Source organism: Pempheris klunzingeri, chromosome 7 (assembly GCF_042242105.1).
Source record: "Pempheris klunzingeri isolate RE-2024b chromosome 7, fPemKlu1.hap1, whole genome shotgun sequence".
Classification (NCBI taxonomy): Eukaryota; Metazoa; Chordata; class Actinopteri; order Acropomatiformes; family Pempheridae; genus Pempheris; species Pempheris klunzingeri.
In genome coordinates, this window is record NC_092018.1 from 28,529,608 (window position 1) to 28,546,352 (window position 16,745).

The 16,745-nt window shown below is 45.8% G+C and overlaps 2 protein-coding genes across 2 annotated transcripts; one reads left to right on the forward strand and one right to left on the reverse strand.

Moving 5' to 3' along the window:
• The first annotated feature begins 1,661 nt into the window (after positions 1-1,661).
• On the forward strand, positions 1,662-14,138 carry snrnp200 (small nuclear ribonucleoprotein 200 (U5)). The gene is made up of 44 exons (XM_070833069.1): positions 1,662-1,928; positions 2,159-2,322; positions 3,014-3,185; positions 3,293-3,485; positions 3,577-3,632; positions 3,748-3,846; positions 3,957-4,109; positions 4,203-4,302; positions 4,395-4,531; positions 4,632-4,709; positions 4,835-5,008; positions 5,141-5,278; positions 5,368-5,523; positions 5,648-5,818; positions 5,914-6,107; positions 6,232-6,355; positions 6,534-6,683; positions 6,797-7,039; positions 7,124-7,312; positions 7,420-7,617; positions 7,732-7,884; positions 7,977-8,057; positions 8,184-8,267; positions 8,451-8,557; positions 8,644-8,762; positions 8,847-9,001; positions 9,095-9,284; positions 9,376-9,549; positions 9,729-9,889; positions 9,974-10,201; positions 10,284-10,475; positions 10,598-10,776; positions 10,891-11,042; positions 11,139-11,247; positions 11,348-11,456; positions 11,556-11,745; positions 11,848-12,012; positions 12,145-12,266; positions 12,397-12,540; positions 12,633-12,809; positions 12,897-13,057; positions 13,144-13,225; positions 13,332-13,424; positions 13,529-14,138. Exons 1-44 carry the CDS (start codon positions 1,884-1,886, stop codon positions 13,676-13,678), a joined length of 6,411 nt encoding a protein of 2,136 aa, XP_070689170.1. The 5' UTR covers positions 1,662-1,883; the 3' UTR covers positions 13,679-14,138.
• ciao1 (cytosolic iron-sulfur assembly component 1) lies at positions 14,135-16,605 on the reverse strand. The gene is made up of 7 exons (XM_070833070.1): positions 16,218-16,605; positions 15,659-15,807; positions 15,462-15,573; positions 15,258-15,346; positions 14,982-15,183; positions 14,769-14,838; positions 14,135-14,584 (listed from the first exon to the last, which is right to left on the reverse strand). Exons 1-7 carry the CDS (start codon positions 16,354-16,356, stop codon positions 14,350-14,352), a joined length of 996 nt encoding a protein of 331 aa, XP_070689171.1. The 5' UTR covers positions 16,357-16,605; the 3' UTR covers positions 14,135-14,349.
• Between the last annotated feature and the right edge of the window lie 140 nt (positions 16,606-16,745).

The window sequence follows — 16,745 nt, forward strand, 5'->3', positions numbered from 1 at the left end:
TTAAATCCCTTTCACAACCATGAATAATGAATGCTCACATTCACAGGAAGCATTCGTACATATATGGAGGCGGCTGTGACTCAGGAGGTAGAGCAGGTCGTCTATTGATCGCAGGGTTGGTGGTTTGATCTCTGGCTCCTCCCGCACACAAGTGCAAATGTCTTTGAGGGAGACATTGAGCTCCAAATTGCTCCCTATGCTGCCATCTGGGTGTGAAGGCTGTGTAGGTGCAGTCCATTGATCACATACAAAGCAACCATGCATATCCATGTGAAACACACAGCACTGTACACATACTAACACACATACCGTACATACCCATGTACATATAGAATACATTCATTTCATCGTTTAATTCTGAGACAACGCAACAATTTTTAGTGCCAAAGTAATTAACGTGAATTAAAAAAATTTCAAGATACCAAAAATGTTTTCCCACAAATGTGTTTTTCTCCCTCACATCCTCTAATGGGCTCTGTATTAATGCCTAAATAGAAAGCAGAATATTTTATTTTTACATGGGTTGTGGTATACGGGAGAATGCAGTGGCTCTGATCTGGAGTTTAGGATTTTAGTTTAGGGGTCATGAGGTTATCTTTCTAATTTAGAAAGCTAGATTGAGCCAAGAATCAAAGTTCAGGGATTTTCCTCGCAAGATAAATCCGGTCAGTAACACTGAATGTTCACACTTAATCATTGCTCATCGTGGTGGAGGAAGCATTCAGATCTTATACTTCAGTTGACAAACTGAAGCGACACTGTAAAAATACTTCAGTAAAGTAAAAGTATATAGTACTATAGTAATATTATCAGTAGATTTATGTTACTCATGCTTTAATGTCAAAGCAGGATTTTACAGTTGTGGCTGGTGGAGCTCATTTTGAACTACAGGCCTCAAACTAATATTTTCATTGTGGATTAATCTGCAAATTCTATACTTCATTAATGGATTGATTGTTTGGGTTGTAAAAATTCTCAAAATAATGAGAAATGCCATCAAAGTGACACCTTCACAATGTTTGTTTTGTCTAATCAATAATCCTAAAATCAAAATAATTAAGAATACATCCAAATTATTACAGTTATTAACAGGATAAGCAGTGGCCTAAATCCTCCAATGGGAAATCTGGAGCCACGAAACGAAAAATGTCATAAACAATTATCAAAGTAGTTGATTAATCAATTAATTGCTGATGGCAGTGTTTACAGTTATTTTCTTAACGATGTAATCTCGAGATTGTGAGTTCCTCATAACTATTTTGTCATCTCTATTAGATGAAGTTTGTTAATTGAGATCATAAATTATCCCGAATAAACAAAAGACTGATTTCTCGAGAAATGGAGATCATTTTTCAGCATGGGATGATTAAGGAGAAAATGTGTGTGTGGTTCATTGGATCACATCTGATGATGTCATCTGATGATGTCATCTGATCCTTTCAGGAGGATCTGATTAGTTATTAACCTCCAACAGAAAAACACAATACAGTGTCTGCCTCGATTAAAGTACAGTCTGGTGATCAATAATCAGTCCTCCTCCACATCTTTAGAAACAGAAAGCGTGAGAGACAAACACCACCTGTAGGGGGCACTGTGTGTGTTTGTCACGCGACCGTTGACACCGGAAGCGGAAGCCAGCGGCAGCTTGTTGTGCGCTCGTGTTAGCACAGCGCTGCTTTTGTAACGTACGGCAGACGCGCTGTCTTGAATGAAACTCGGACATTTTGAGACTAATCTCATGCTACAGATCTAAACAGTGCACCGATGCTCCTCGTCTGTCCGTGAAAAGGCAGAGTGGAGTGAAGTCTGGATGTTTTAAAGTCAGCGAGCTGCTTCTCGTCGACAAGAAAGTGCGATAAAAGCTAAAAGACCGAAGTGGCACCATGGCGGATGTGACTGCTCGTAGCCTGCAGTACGAGTACAAAGCGGTGAGTTAAGTTACTGACTGTAGAGAAACTCATGAGCACCAACACGCACGAAGTAGAGTTAGTGTGTCTCGCCTAGTGCTCTGCTATCTAAGCTAACTACGCAGGCTAAGCTAACTAATTCATGCTACTCCTTGTTTAGCTAGTCACGCCGCTAACTAGCAGCTAGCCTAGCCGCAGCCCTGCAGACTGGCGCACTGACTGGTCGCTCTGTGTTTGTCTTTCTTTGCTAGAACTCAAACTTGGTGTTACAAGCTGATCGCTCTCTGATCGACCGCACACGGAGAGATGAGCCCACCGGAGAGGTCCTGTCCCTTGTGGGCAAGCTGGAGGGGAGCAAGATGGGCGACAAGGCTCAGAGGACCAAGCCTCAGAAGCTGGAGGAGAGACGAGACAAGTCAGTACTGCTAACAGCAGATTTTATTGTCACCACATTTATTATAGTTTACTGTTTGACAAGTGATCCTGTCTGCTACCACAATCAACTCGCAGAGCCTCGGGAAAGATGAAAATAAAGATTGTTTTGAAAATTATAAACTGTTTCTGTGATCCAAGTTTATTTGGGATGCTGACAGTTATCACATTGACATGGCTGACCACTTTTTGGAAAAAATCCAGATGATAAACATTAAGGAAATAGATTTTTGAGGTAACAAAGAGTAATCTAAATAATCCAACATAAAAGTGCAAAACAAATATTACTATTTTACTATTTGCCTCCAAACACTTAAAGGATAGAAATTCTCTCCAACTTATGATCATATAAAACACAGGAAACATTTCAAAATACTATGCAGATTAATTTGCATTACTGCTCATTTTGAACCACAGAATATTCGCAGTGATGGATTTTCTGTCACAAGCATGTTTGAGGCCCTGCAGGCTGATTGTGTTTCTGCATTGAAATCAATACCAGCATGAAAGGTTGAAAAAGCAAAAAAATTGGTGCTGGGTGTTGGAAAATATTTGACACTGAAGTGGTTGAATTGTTTAACGCATGATCTTCACACTTCAGCTGCGTTTTTCCACCGTCTGCTGAGTCACATTATCCTTTATTCTTCTCATTTTCTCCCGTTCTGTCTTTACAGGAGGCGAAAACGAGACGAGGACAGACACGATATCAACAAAATGAAGGGTTTCACCCTTCTGTCTGAGGGCATTGATGAAATGGTGGGCATCGTGTACAAGCCCAAAACCAAAGAAACCAGAGAGACCTATGAAGTGTTGCTTAGCTTCATCCATGCTGCTTTGGGAGATCAGGTCAGGAAACTCTGAAACACCTGTTTTGTGTAAAAGTCAGCTTGTGCTTTTCATCAGTGACCAGCACCTTCAGCTTTTACTGACCAGGGTAATTTGTCTTCTTGCAGCCACGTGATATTCTGTGTGGAGCGGCGGATGAAGTATTGGCAGTGTTGAAGAATGATAAAATGAGGGATAAGGAAAGGCGTCGTGAGGTCGAGCAGCTTCTTGGGCCTGCAGATGACACACGCTACCATGTGTTGGTTAATTTGGGCAAGAAGATCACTGACTATGGAGGCGATAAGGACCTACAGAACATGGGTAAGTACCCCGGATATAACTATGTGGTGTTATTTGTAAGTCAATCCATAAACAAGTATGTTTGTCTGACAGTCTTGTGATACCCTTACAGATGACAACATCGATGAAACCTACGGTGTGAATGTCCAGTTTGAATCTGATGAGGAGGTGAGGGCTCTTTGCTCCTTGAGATTTTCAGCTCTCAAGTCTTCCCTGACTTGTAGCTCCAAGTTCCAGTTTAAAGTAGATCGTGTCACTGATTCTCTTTTTCGCCCTTACTTAGGAGGGGGATGAAGACCAGTTTGGAGAGGTCCGAGATGAACACTCAGATGAAGACAGCGAAGGAGAGGAGGCAGATGTGGGCTGCGCTCTTTCAGCCAATGTAAGTGCAACATCTGAACCAGTACTTGTATTGGTACTGGATTTATCCAGTATGTTTTCAAAGATACATACTATGCTACACAAAAAGGTAATAAGTGACTCTTCATTCAGCTTGGTGCCACGGGTGATGTGATGACTGTGAAGAAAAAAGATCTACATCCCCGAGACATCGACGCCTTCTGGCTGCAGCGTCAGCTCAGCCGCTTCTATGATGACGCCATTGTCTCCCAAAAGAAAGCTGATGAGGTCTTGGAGATTCTCAAGGTATATCCAAAAACTCATCTGTTGTGAACTTTAAGCACACGCAGGTATATTTCTCTCAGAGGAGCTCATCCAGTCTCTCTCTGGATTCCACAGACAGCCAGTGATGACAGAGAATGTGAGAACCAGCTGGTGCTGCTGCTGGGCTTCAACACCTTCGATTTCATTAAAGTCCTCCGTCAGCACCGTCGCATGAGTAAGTCAGTGGTCTGGAATGATTTAGTCTCTGGTTATTGGATGTTGTGCCTCTTGAAGTTGCTTATCACTGTTCTTTCTTCTGACACACAGTTCAGTATTGTACCATGCTGGCAAGCGCTCAGAGTGAGGCAGAAAAGGAGCGGATCATAGGAAAGATGGAGTCTGATCAGGAGCTGTCGAAGATTCTTTACCAACTGCAAGAGACAGAGAAGGAGGATATTATTCGGGTAAGTAACTTCTCACTTGTAAAATTATGCTATTAATTATTAAAAAAGATCTTGTACTTTAGCCCGTCACATCTCCCATTTACGTACTTTGTGTGCACAGGAGGAGCGATCTCGCAGGGAGAGGGTGAGGAAGTCTCGTGTTGATGACATGGAGGCGATGGACATTGACCACGGAGAGGTAAGTGATATAACAGAGTTCATATATCAAGTGCACACGATGTAAGCAGGCTACCACTGATGTTTTGGGTTAGGGTTATTTATGACATGTTACTCAGACTATCCGTTCTTCTTCCTCTTCTACAGTCAATGGCCCCTCGGCAGTTGCTAGACCTTGAGGACTTGGCCTTCACACAGGGGAGCCATTTCATGGCCAACAAGCGTTGCCAGCTGCCAGACGGCTCATTTCGTAAACAGCGCAAAGGTTATGAAGAAGTCCATGTGCCTGCCCTCAAACCCAAGCCCTTTGCTGATGATGAGGTTCGTTGGTCATGTCTCATTATGGAAAAGTTGTCAATGTCCTACTATGCATCGACTAATTCAAAGGCTTCAGTGATAAGCAGTGTGCAGATGTGTTCATGTCCTAAATTCAGCACATTGTTGTGCCATCAGGTGCTTGTTGCCATTGAGAAGTTGCCGAAGTACGCCCAGGCTGGATTTGAAGGTTTCAAAACCCTGAACCGCATCCAGAGCAAGTTGTTCAAGACAACAATGGATACGGATGAGAACCTGCTAGTGTGCGCACCTACGGTAAGGAAACCTTGTTACAGCTCAAAGCACCGTGGCAGTTACACCAGGTCTATTTTCTCCTATAATCTTCTTATCTGTTTGGCACACAGGGAGCTGGTAAGACCAATGTTGCTTTGATGGCAATGTTGAGAGAAATTGGAAAGCACATAAATCTGGATGGAACCATCAATGTGGACGACTTCAAAATCATCTACGTCGCACCCATGCGCTCTCTCGTACAGGAGATGGTGGGAAGTTTTAGTAAGGTGAGCGACACCTCTGTCCGGTAGAGATCTGTGTATATACAGCACATGACAGTGTTTTTTATTAAATCAAAATCAATTCATTGTGTGATTTTTAATATTTTTCTTACTTTATTCCTTTTCCCAGCGCTTGGCTAGTTATGGCATTACAGTGTCTGAGCTGACAGGAGACCACCAGCTCTGTAAAGAGGAGATTAACGCCACGCAAATAATCGTCTGCACCCCTGAGAAATGGGACATCATCACCCGTAAAGGCGGAGAGCGCACCTACACCCAGCTAGTGCGGCTCATCATCATTGTAAGTGTTGTGAATGCATTGACAGGAGCCTAGGATACTACATGTCTTTTTTTATCCTCTGAAGCTCTGATAACAAAGTGAGTGTTGTTGTGCAGGATGAAATCCACCTGCTGCATGATGATCGCGGACCTGTGCTGGAATCTCTGGTGGCAAGGACCATCCGCAATGTGGAGCTGACCCAGGAGGATGTGCGTCTGCTGGGCCTCAGTGCCACACTGCCTAACTACGAGGATGTGGCTACCTGTCTGCGTGTAGACCCTGCCAAAGGACTCTTCTACTTCGACAACAGGTATGCCAAAAACGTTCTACCACAAGTGTTTGAAGGAAGACTCTTTCCTTAACAGCTACGTGCGTTTTCCTCTTTGTGGTTTTTGCATATTAGTCTCTGATAACCGCTGTCTTTTCCTCTGTAGTTTCCGCCCTGTGCCGCTGGAGCAAACTTATGTTGGCATCACAGAGAAAAAGGCCATCAAGCGCTTCCAGATCATGAATGAGATTGTCTATGAAAAAATAATGGAGCATGCTGGAAAGAACCAGGTGAGTCCTGTCTGATGTTTTCTTCCGAACTTCATTCTTCTAAAGGAAGAAACTTTGATCCACAGTGATCCTGTAACTGCATGTGCATTTTCCCGACTCTACCTGCTGAACAAGCACTGATCTGCAACTATTTGTAACCAGATTTGAGAGACTCCTGACACTCATTTGTCCCCATCAGGTGCTAGTATTTGTCCACTCCAGGAAGGAGACTGGAAAGACCGCCAGGGCCATAAGAGACATGTGTTTGGAGAAGGACACACTGGGTCTTTTCCTCAGAGAGGGTTCAGCATCCACTGAAGTGCTGAGAACTGAGGCAGAGCAGTGCAAGGTGAGCCAACACCACAAACCCGAGACTTTACTGCAACAAAATAAAAATTCAAAGTTTCTGTTATGTCTGATCAGCATCCCGTTAGACTCACACCTGAGCTTTTTTTTGTCCAGAACCTCGAGCTGAAGGATTTGTTGCCGTATGGCTTCGCAATCCACCATGCCGGTATGACCAGAGTGGACCGTACGTTGGTAGAGGATCTGTTTGCTGATCGACACATCCAGGTTCTGGTATCCACAGCTACTCTGGCTTGGGGTGTCAATCTGCCAGCACACACTGTCATTATCAAAGGCACTCAGGTGTACAGCCCAGAGAAGGGAAGATGGACTGAACTGGGAGCACTGGACATTTTACAGGTCAGTCTGTGCTTGCTGGATGGATACTAAAGTGCTTCATACCATTTACTAACAGTTATAACTGTTTGTTGTGTTTTATTTCAGATGCTTGGTCGAGCCGGTCGTCCTCAGTACGACACCAAGGGAGAGGGAATCCTGATCACGTCCCATGGAGAGCTGCAGTACTACCTGTCCCTGCTCAACCAGCAGCTGCCCATAGAGAGTCAGATGGTGGGCAAGCTGCCCGACATGCTCAATGCTGAGATAGTTCTGGGAAACGTGCAGAACGTAAAGGTTGGTGGCACATCGAGACGCGTCATCAGATGTATAAGAAGCTGATCAAATATTCTATTTCTTCGACAATTTCTGTCAATTCTCATTCTTCATATTTGTTGTGTCAGGATGCTGTGAACTGGCTCGGCTACACCTACCTGTATGTGCGCATGCTCCGCAACCCCACCCTGTACGGTGTCTCCCATGACGACCGGAGCTCAGACCCCCTGCTGGAAAGACGCAGGACGGACCTGGTGCACACAGCAGCCAACGTCCTGGATAAGAACAGCCTCGTCAAGTACGACAAGAGGACCGGCAGCTTCCAGGTATGCATACCTGTCACCTCTTAATTACCCTTTCTTCTGCCAATGCAGTAAAATTAGCGATTAGATGGACTTCAAGCTTTTAACAGTTCATTTTGTTTGCCTCCTTACGTGAAGGTTACAGACCTGGGGCGCATCGCCAGTCACTTCTACATCACACACGACTCCATTCAAACATACAACCAGCTGCTGAAGCCCACTCTCAGTGAGATTGAGCTCTTCAGAGTCTTCTCACTTTCCTCAGAGTTCAGGAACATCACTGTGAGAGAGGTATGGTTTTCTGTACAGTCATGGTTGTTCAGTTATAACCACCCCCCCCCCCATGCTGAATTTAAACACTGACATATGGTCGTGTCTCTCAGGAGGAGAAGTTGGAGCTGCAGAAGCTGCTGGAAAGAGTTCCTATTCCTGTGAAGGAGAGCATCGAGGAGCCCAGTGCTAAGGTAGCATTCATGATTTCTGTCAAATGGCCTGGTGATCGTTTTTCTGGTGTTTGTTTGCCTGTTTATACATGCAGCATTAATTAAATCCCAATAAAAAACTCCTGTATTTTTGTCCTACTATTCCAGATCAACGTGCTGCTCCAGGCATTCATCTCTCAACTCAAACTGGAAGGCTTTGCTCTCATGGCCGACATGGTGTACGTCACACAGGTACGCCAGAACCTGCTTTTGTTATTGTTTTGGTCAGCGTCTAGTCTAATAGTGTCTAAGTCTTAATACTAAAAAGAACCGTCCGTGGATATCATTTCATTAGTGTTGGTGAGAAAGCAGACTCTTTTTGCTTTTGTTCTTGAAATGAAATTGTCATAAGATTTTTTTTCATTTTTCTTTCAGAGTGCGGGAAGGTTAATGAGGGCCATATTTGAGATTGTGCTCAACAGGGGCTGGGCTCAACTGACAGACAAGACCATGAATCTTTGCAAGATGATTGACAAGCGAATGTAAGTCCTTCCTCTCCATAATAGGCCGCGTTGTGCTTTGTCTTCTGAGGCAGACCGCTGATATTCTGCATGCCTGTTCTCCACAGGTGGCAGTCGATGTCTCCGCTGCGACAGTTCAAGAAGCTGCCAGAGGAGGTGATCAAGAAGATTGAGAAGAAAAACTTCCCCTTTGAGCGTCTCTATGACCTCAACCACAATGAGATCGGTGAGTTCTTCCTGACGACGTGCACACTCAGTTACTTTCTCAGCCCAGAGGGTAATCGGTTGTCATACGTTTTTCATTTTTCAGGTGAGCTCATCCGAATGCCAAAAATGGGGAAGACCATTCACAAATACGTCCACCAGTTCCCCAAACTGGACCTGGCTGTCCATCTGCAGCCGATCACCCGTTCTACACTGAAAGTGGAGCTCACCATCACGCCTGACTTCCAGTGGGATGACAAGGTCAGTAGTTAGATCCATAATGTTCTGCGCCTAATACGCCTCTGTCTCCTAGCCTCCTGACAACCAGTCTGACACTTTCATGTTCCCACTTAGATTCATGGATCATCTGAGGCTTTCTGGATCCTGGTTGAGGATGTGGACAGTGAGGTCATCCTCCACCACGAGTACTTCCTGCTCAAAGCCAAGTACGCCCAGGACGAACACCTCGTGACTTTCTTTGTCCCCGTGTTCGAGCCTCTGCCACCACAGTACTTCATCCGTGTGGTGTCAGACCGATGGCTTTGTAAGTAACTTTATTGAAACGTGTTAGGGAATTCACCTGATGTTTATGTGAGCTGTTCAACCAGCTAATTTGTATTTCTGTTTCTTTTCAGCCTGTGAGACTCAGCTCCCAGTGTCCTTCCGTCACCTGATCCTACCAGAGAAGTACCCCCCACCCACTGAGCTGCTGGACCTGCAGCCGCTGCCCGTTACTGCTCTCAGGAACTCTGCCTTTGAGGCTCTCTACCAGAACAAGTTCCCCTTCTTCAACCCCATTCAGACACAAGGTACAGGATGAGAAAGAGAGTCTGCTAATCTGTAATCCCTCATTCATTTCCATTGTTATTTAATCAAACGATAGCTTTCCCATTCTGTGTTTCCATTTTTGGTTCTTTGGATGTAAGTGTTCTGAGTCCACTTGTCCAATTGTTTTCTTGACTTGGATGTATTGATTCTGTCCCTCCAGTGTTCAACGCAGTGTACAACAGTGATGACAATGTGTTTGTGGGAGCTCCCACCGGCAGTGGAAAGACGATCTGTGCTGAGTTTGCTATTCTGAGGATGCTGCTGCATAACGCAGAAGGCCGCTGTGTCTACATCACTCCAATGGAAGCACTGGCTGAACAGGTATGAAGCCATTTGTGAAGTGGACGTGTTGCTCACTTTTTCCATGTAACATAATGAATAATCATGTTTATCTTTGTCTCTCAGGTGTTTATTGACTGGCACCAGAAGTTCCAGGACATCCTGAACAAGAAGGTGGTGCTGCTGACAGGAGAAACCAGCACAGATCTGAAGCTCCTGGGAAAAGGGGATATTATTGTCAGTACCCCCGACAAATGGGACATCCTGTCTCGTCGCTGGAAACAGAGGAAGAACGTCCAGAACGTCAGCCTTTTCATCGTGGATGAGGCACACCTCATTGGAGGAGAAAACGGAGTAAGAACACAACCCTGCTTCGCTCTGCTCATGTCGTACTATATTTTGCATTCTGTTAATGTCCCTCATTTGTTTTCATCAGCCAGTGTTAGAGGTCATCTGCTCCAGGATGAGGTACATCTCCTCTCAGATTGAGCGTCCCATCCGCATCGTGGCCCTCAGTTCGTCTCTGTCCAATGCCAAAGACGTGGCCCACTGGCTCGGCTGCAGCACCACAGCCACATTCAACTTCCACCCCAACGTCAGACCAGTGCCTCTGGAGCTGCACATCCAGGTCTGTAAACGGTCAACACAAATAGGAATCTATCATTTCTAAAGTGCAAATCTATACACAAACAGGCAGACCTAAATCCTGCCCGGGTCCTGATTTGCTGTGAATGTTTCTGGTCTGTTTAGGGCTTCAACGTGAGTCACACTCAGACTCGCCTGCTGTCCATGGCTAAGCCAGTATATCACGCCATCATGAAGCACTCTCCCTCAAAGCCGGCCGTGGTGTTCGTTCCATCCCGCAGACAGACTCGCCTCACAGCCATTGACATCCTCACTTTCTGCGCTGCTGATGTGGTCCCTCAGAGGTCAGTCGCTACAGCGAGATCGTGCCTGTAGATGAGAAACAGGCCGTGACGGCACTGACGCTGCCTTTACATCGTGACACTGTGGACAAATAATAAATGTCGGTCTCCCCGTAGGTTCTTGCACTGCACTGAGAAAGACCTCGGTCCATTCCTTGATAAAATAAATGATTCGACGCTGAAAGAGACTCTGGCCAATGGCGTGGGCTACCTGCATGAGGGCCTGTCTGCAATTGAGCGCAAAATAGTGGAGCAGCTTTTCAACTCAGGTTTGACTCACCGCTCTGCACTCTCACCGTGGTCTATGGAGGTTTAGGACTAAATAATTATTTTTGGTATCTTTTTGCCTCTTCTCCTTTTCACAGGTGCTGTTCAGGTGGTGGTGTCCTCTCGTTCACTCTGCTGGGGCATCAACATCTCTGCACACCTCGTCATTGTCATGGACACGCAGTACTACAACGGCAAAATCCATGCGTAAGGCTCCCACCGGCCTGATGCCCTCACATGGTGTTTACTATAAATACTATGAATTGTGTTATTGACATTCCCTTGCTGTTTTCCCCCTTTGTCTCAGATATGTGGACTATCCCATATACGACGTCCTCCAGATGGTGGGCAAGGCGAACAGACCCATGTTAGATGACGAGGGGCGCTGTGTCATCATGTGTCAGGGCTCCAAGAAGGTAGAAAGACGTCCGCTGTTTCAGTCTGTTCAGTTCTTTACAGATGACTTGGCCGACGGTAAGAACAAACTAAAGCGTCTCTCTTTCTCTCGTTGATAGGACTTCTTCAAGAAGTTCCTGTACGAGCCGCTGCCGGTGGAGTCTCACTTGGACCACTGCCTCCACGACCACTTCAATGCCGAGATTGTCACCAAGACTGTGGAGAACAAGCAGGACGCCGTAGACTACCTGACGTGGACGTTCCTCTACCGCCGTATGACCCAGAACCCCAACTACTACAACCTGCAAGGTGAGTCTCAGCCTGTCACGTGTAAGTTTTAAAAGTGAGAGAAAATATGGTTTTACTCGTCTTGGATCAGATGTTGGTCAGGTTTTGTGTTTACTTTGTCAGGAATGTCCCATCGTCACCTGTCGGACCACCTGTCCGAGCTGGTGGAGCACACGCTGCATGACCTGGAGCAGTCAAAGTGCATCAGCATAGAGGATGAGATGGATGTAGCACCGCTCAATTTGGGCATGATCGCCGCCTACTACTACATCAACTACACCACCATCGGTTTGTGCCTTTCCTGTCACACTCACTGAAAATCTGCTGCCTGATTATCACGCCTGTCGTAGATCCTGTACGCACGGAGAGCTGTGTTGATTTCACCCATAACTTGACTTGGTGTCTGGTCATGTTCTGCAGAGTTGTTCAGCATGTCCCTGAATGCCAAGACAAAGATTCGTGGGTTAATTGAGATCATCTCCAATGCTGCCGAGTACAAAAACATTCCCATCAGACATCATGAGGATGCACTTCTCCGGCAGGTAAGCAAGCGGCACACTGACAGAACCTAAATACAGCTCACCATTTCTGCACATCACATTAACATCAGTGTGTCACTACCAAGTGACTTTGTTGAAACGCAGTGTGGAACAAACTATGTTTTTACTCCAGTTGGCACAGAAGGTGCCCCACAAACTGAACAACCCCAAGTTTAACGATCCCCACGTGAAGACCAACCTGCTGCTGCAGGCCCACCTGTCCAGGATGCAGCTGAGTGCTGAGCTGCAGTCAGACACAGAGGAGATCCTGAGCAAGGTAGAGATTGGTGGTGATTTTAATACTGTGGGGGGGGTGAGGTGAAATCTGGGTTCCTGTGTGTATATTTAACCCACGTGTTGCTTTCGCAGGCCGTTCGCCTGATCCAGGCCTGTGTCGATGTGCTGTCCAGTAACGGCTGGCTGAGTCCTGCACTGGCAGCCATGGAGCTGGCCCAGATGGTCACCCAGGCCATGTGGTCCAAGGACTCGTACCTCAAACAGCTGCCCTTCTTCACCTCAGAGCACATCAAGCGCTGCACAGACAAGGTACATCTCGTTCCAATAAACCCACTTCATAAAATCTACCTCATGCTGCAGCGCTAATGTCCATCTTCTCCCCACTGTCTTCATCAGGGTGTGGAGAGTATCTTTGACATCATGGAGATGGAGGATGAAGACAGAACTGCGCTGCTGCAGCTCTCTGATGCCCAGATGGCCGACGTGGCTCGCTTCTGTAACCGCTACCCCAACATCGAGCTGTCCTACGAAGTGGCAGAAAAGGAAAACATCAAGAGGTATGTGTGGATTCTGCCAGCAGAAAAACAAAGCTAAACATGTGCATGACAAGGATAATGATGTATGCTTCCATGTTTCCTCCCAGTGGCAGTCCAGTCCTGGTTCAGGTTCAGCTGGAGAGAGAGGAGGAGGTGACTGGGCCTGTCATTGCACCGCTCTTCCCACAGGTGAATGCCTTGTGCATTTGTATTTCCATGAGACATTCTGGGAGATAATACTCTCTCATCGACATGTAATAACGATAATAACTTATCTTGTTTTTCATTGCTACAGAAACGTGAGGAGGGCTGGTGGGTGGTGATTGGAGACCCCAAGTCTAACAGCCTGATCTCCATCAAGAGGCTGACTCTTCAGCAGAAAGCAAAGGTCAGTGAGAGTCGCCCACTGCTCATGTCCTCTGACCAAAAATAAATGCTCTTTAAACCACCTGAGGCCTGACGTTGTTTATCTGCTCTGCCCCTCCTCTGCAGGTCAAGTTGGACTTTGTCGCTCCAGCAATGGGCATTCATAACTACACCCTGTACTTCATGAGTGACGCCTACATGGGTTGTGATCAGGAGTACAAGTTCAGCGTAGACGTGAAGGAGGCTGACAGCGATGGAGACAGTGACTCAGACTAATCAGTAACTGGGAGTATAGCGGGCTCCAGCAGTTTGTTTTATATCGAGAGGGATCAGTAGGTGGTTTTTGTTTTGTTTTTTACTGTAGATATTCAGCCTGATTCGTGTCCTTTTACTTTGTCTGTAAGCACGTCTTATCTCTACTCTTTTGAAAACATTTAATCCGTATATTTGTCTCTTTAAATCACCTGAATGATGAACGCCAGTCCAGAATTATAGTGTACAGGATAATCAGACATGTGTTACAGGTATAAACTCCTTAAAGGTTAAAAAAAACAACACATCAAGATGGTAGGCTCTTATTTCAGATTGGATCTTTAAATAGTCAAGAAAACTGCTCAGTTGTATTTTTGGATTTAAATTGTTTTGTTGGGAAATCTAATTCCTGGACTGGTAAAAATGTTTTTACTGTGATGTGTTGTCTGGAATATTTTTTGCAATAAAAAGAAGCCACAATTGTTTTTAGACTCATTTATTTATATAAACTTCATGAAATGGCAATTCTTAATTGACCTGTTAGGAAGAATTAAGCACAAGATGCAATATTATCAGTTAAGAAATAGACGTGATGGGTAACAGGTGACATGTTTATATGATGCTGTGAAAGCTGATGGACAGTTATGTGGAGACCAGTTACTGCTCTGGGAGAGGCCAGTGGTGTTGATCAGCGTTCAGTCTTCCTCTTGGAACTTCCAAATGGCAATGTCTCCGTCATCGCTGCAGGAGGCCAAGAGTCCCGCCTCCTTGGGGTTCCAGGCCACACAGTTTATGTCCTGGCCGTGAGCTTTGGTCATCTGAGCGGCCAGTGAGAACACCGGCTGCTCCGGATCGGCCGTCTCATCCTCCTTGAACACTCGCACTGCATCGTCACCGCAGGCAGTAGCCATGGCGCCAGTCAGCCGACACCTGAACACAGCACGATATGATATGGCCTCAACAATTTATCGCATCAAACCCGAATTCTGTCTGAATGGGAGGGTGACCAGACCCATCAGCCTGAGCAAATAAAACATGAGCCTGCTAATTCGTTTTCCTTGACTTTACCCAGATTCTGCCTATAATATGCATATGAGTATGAGACTGCTCTTACCAGGAGACATCATACACCGTTCGTCCATGGTACCCAGACAGAGTGCAAACACACTTCCACGACAGGTCTCCTGTTTAACACAACAGAGCAGAATAAAAGGCTTCAGAAGTCACATGAAATCATATCTAGCTTTGTCACTGATGTGGAAGAGGACTTTTTGATCAATGACTTCACATATGATGTGACTAATGCCGTCTACCACTGGCAACTCACCCTGTCCACTTTCATTTGGATACTCCTTCCAGATCTTCACGGTGCGGTCGTCGCTGCAGGAGGCCAGCCTCTGTCCAGCAGCATCAAAAGACAAGCCCCAGACTGTGGATGTGTGTCCTTGTAAGGTGGCCCGGCACTCCCAGTCGTCATCCTCTTCCTTGTAAATACAGATGTTGTTGTCGTAGCTGGCTGAAGCCAGGAGCTGGACAAACACATGGTGCAAATATAGTGAGACAGTGGTGCAACAAACTGAGAAACCATCCAGGTGCCACTTACCTCCTGGGTCGGGTGCCATACGACATGCTTGACATCTTGTGTGTGAGAGTTTATGACTGTAACACACTCGTACTCGTCTTCTTCATCCACTGTGAAAAGCAAAGAAAAAGATCATTCGCACAAACGTGCGGAGAGGCACTGATCCGATATCTGCTATGGATTCATACACCCGAGTGTCTGCAGGAGCTGTAGTTTAACACAAACCTTCCCACACCCAGACACTCTTGTCTCGGCTACACGTTGCCAGCAGGTTCCCCGAAGGTGCCCACGCCACACACTTGACCTCATTTTCATGTCCCTCCAACACAGTCAGACTCTAGAAGACAGGGGGAAACTCTGGGTACAATCCACTAAAAGAAGATACCGCAGATGTGAAGTAAAGATTCAACATCTCATCTTACCTCAAACTCATTGTTCTTCTTCTTCCAGATGCACGTGGTTGCATCAAAGCTGGCCGAGGCCAGATAATTCCCACAGGGAGACCAGGCCACCTTCCTCACGGTGCGCTGGTGTCCATCCTGAAGCACACTCTTACAGATCCAGGAGTCACCTAGAAGAAGAGGGTGAGCCACAGAGAGGAAACACTGAGAGCCATTTTAAAAATTATTATTTGATTATTTGTCATGTGACATGGATACACAGATGTGTCCACTGTCCGTCATAGTAATGATGTGCCCTGGTTCTCCAGGTATTAAAGGAGCTGAATTAACATTTGTTCCCATTTGGTTATTTAACCTGAGACTTTGCTCCTCTGTTGAAACATATTACAATGTGTTATTACATATTGTATAAGTAATACACGAGTTTAACACACAAATATAAAGACGTGCCTTGATTTTAATATAAGGACTAAGGTACCATTGTCCTTCATCACATATTAGAAGTGGAGATTATTTACTCTAAAGGAGTGTTTTCGCTATTTAAGTAATCTGTCCCTCAGTTATCTTGTTGACAGCTCACCTTCCTGTCCCCATATCCGGATGGCCTTGTCGCCCCCGCAGGAGGCCAGCAGCGTCCCGGTCGGGTTCCAGCTGACGAACCAGCACCGAGAGTCTGGGTGTGCACTCAGTCTGTGGACCAGGGTCAGACCCCCCGTCATGTCTGAGCCGGAAAAACGTCTCTGAGCCGCGGTCTCTGCGGAGCCTGCTGTCCGCTACGGCTGACGGTAGCTTAGCTGACTGAAGCGGGATAAATCAGCTGTAACAACCCGCACAAACCAGCAGGACCGCTGTTATCCTTCACTTAATTTGTCAGCGTGAAGACAAACTGAGGAAAAATGTATTTGCACCAAAGAACAAAGTGCAAAAGTTCACAGACACATCCATGCCGGAAATGGCGCCATATTTGCTTCCTGGATGCTTATCGCGATGCATTGTGGGACTTAACTCATTCCCCCCCCCCCTTTTTTTTCTTTATATTGTTTGTTTACTTGTTTATATTCATAAAAAACAAATAATTCACACTACATGGACAGTTACAGCTGTCAGA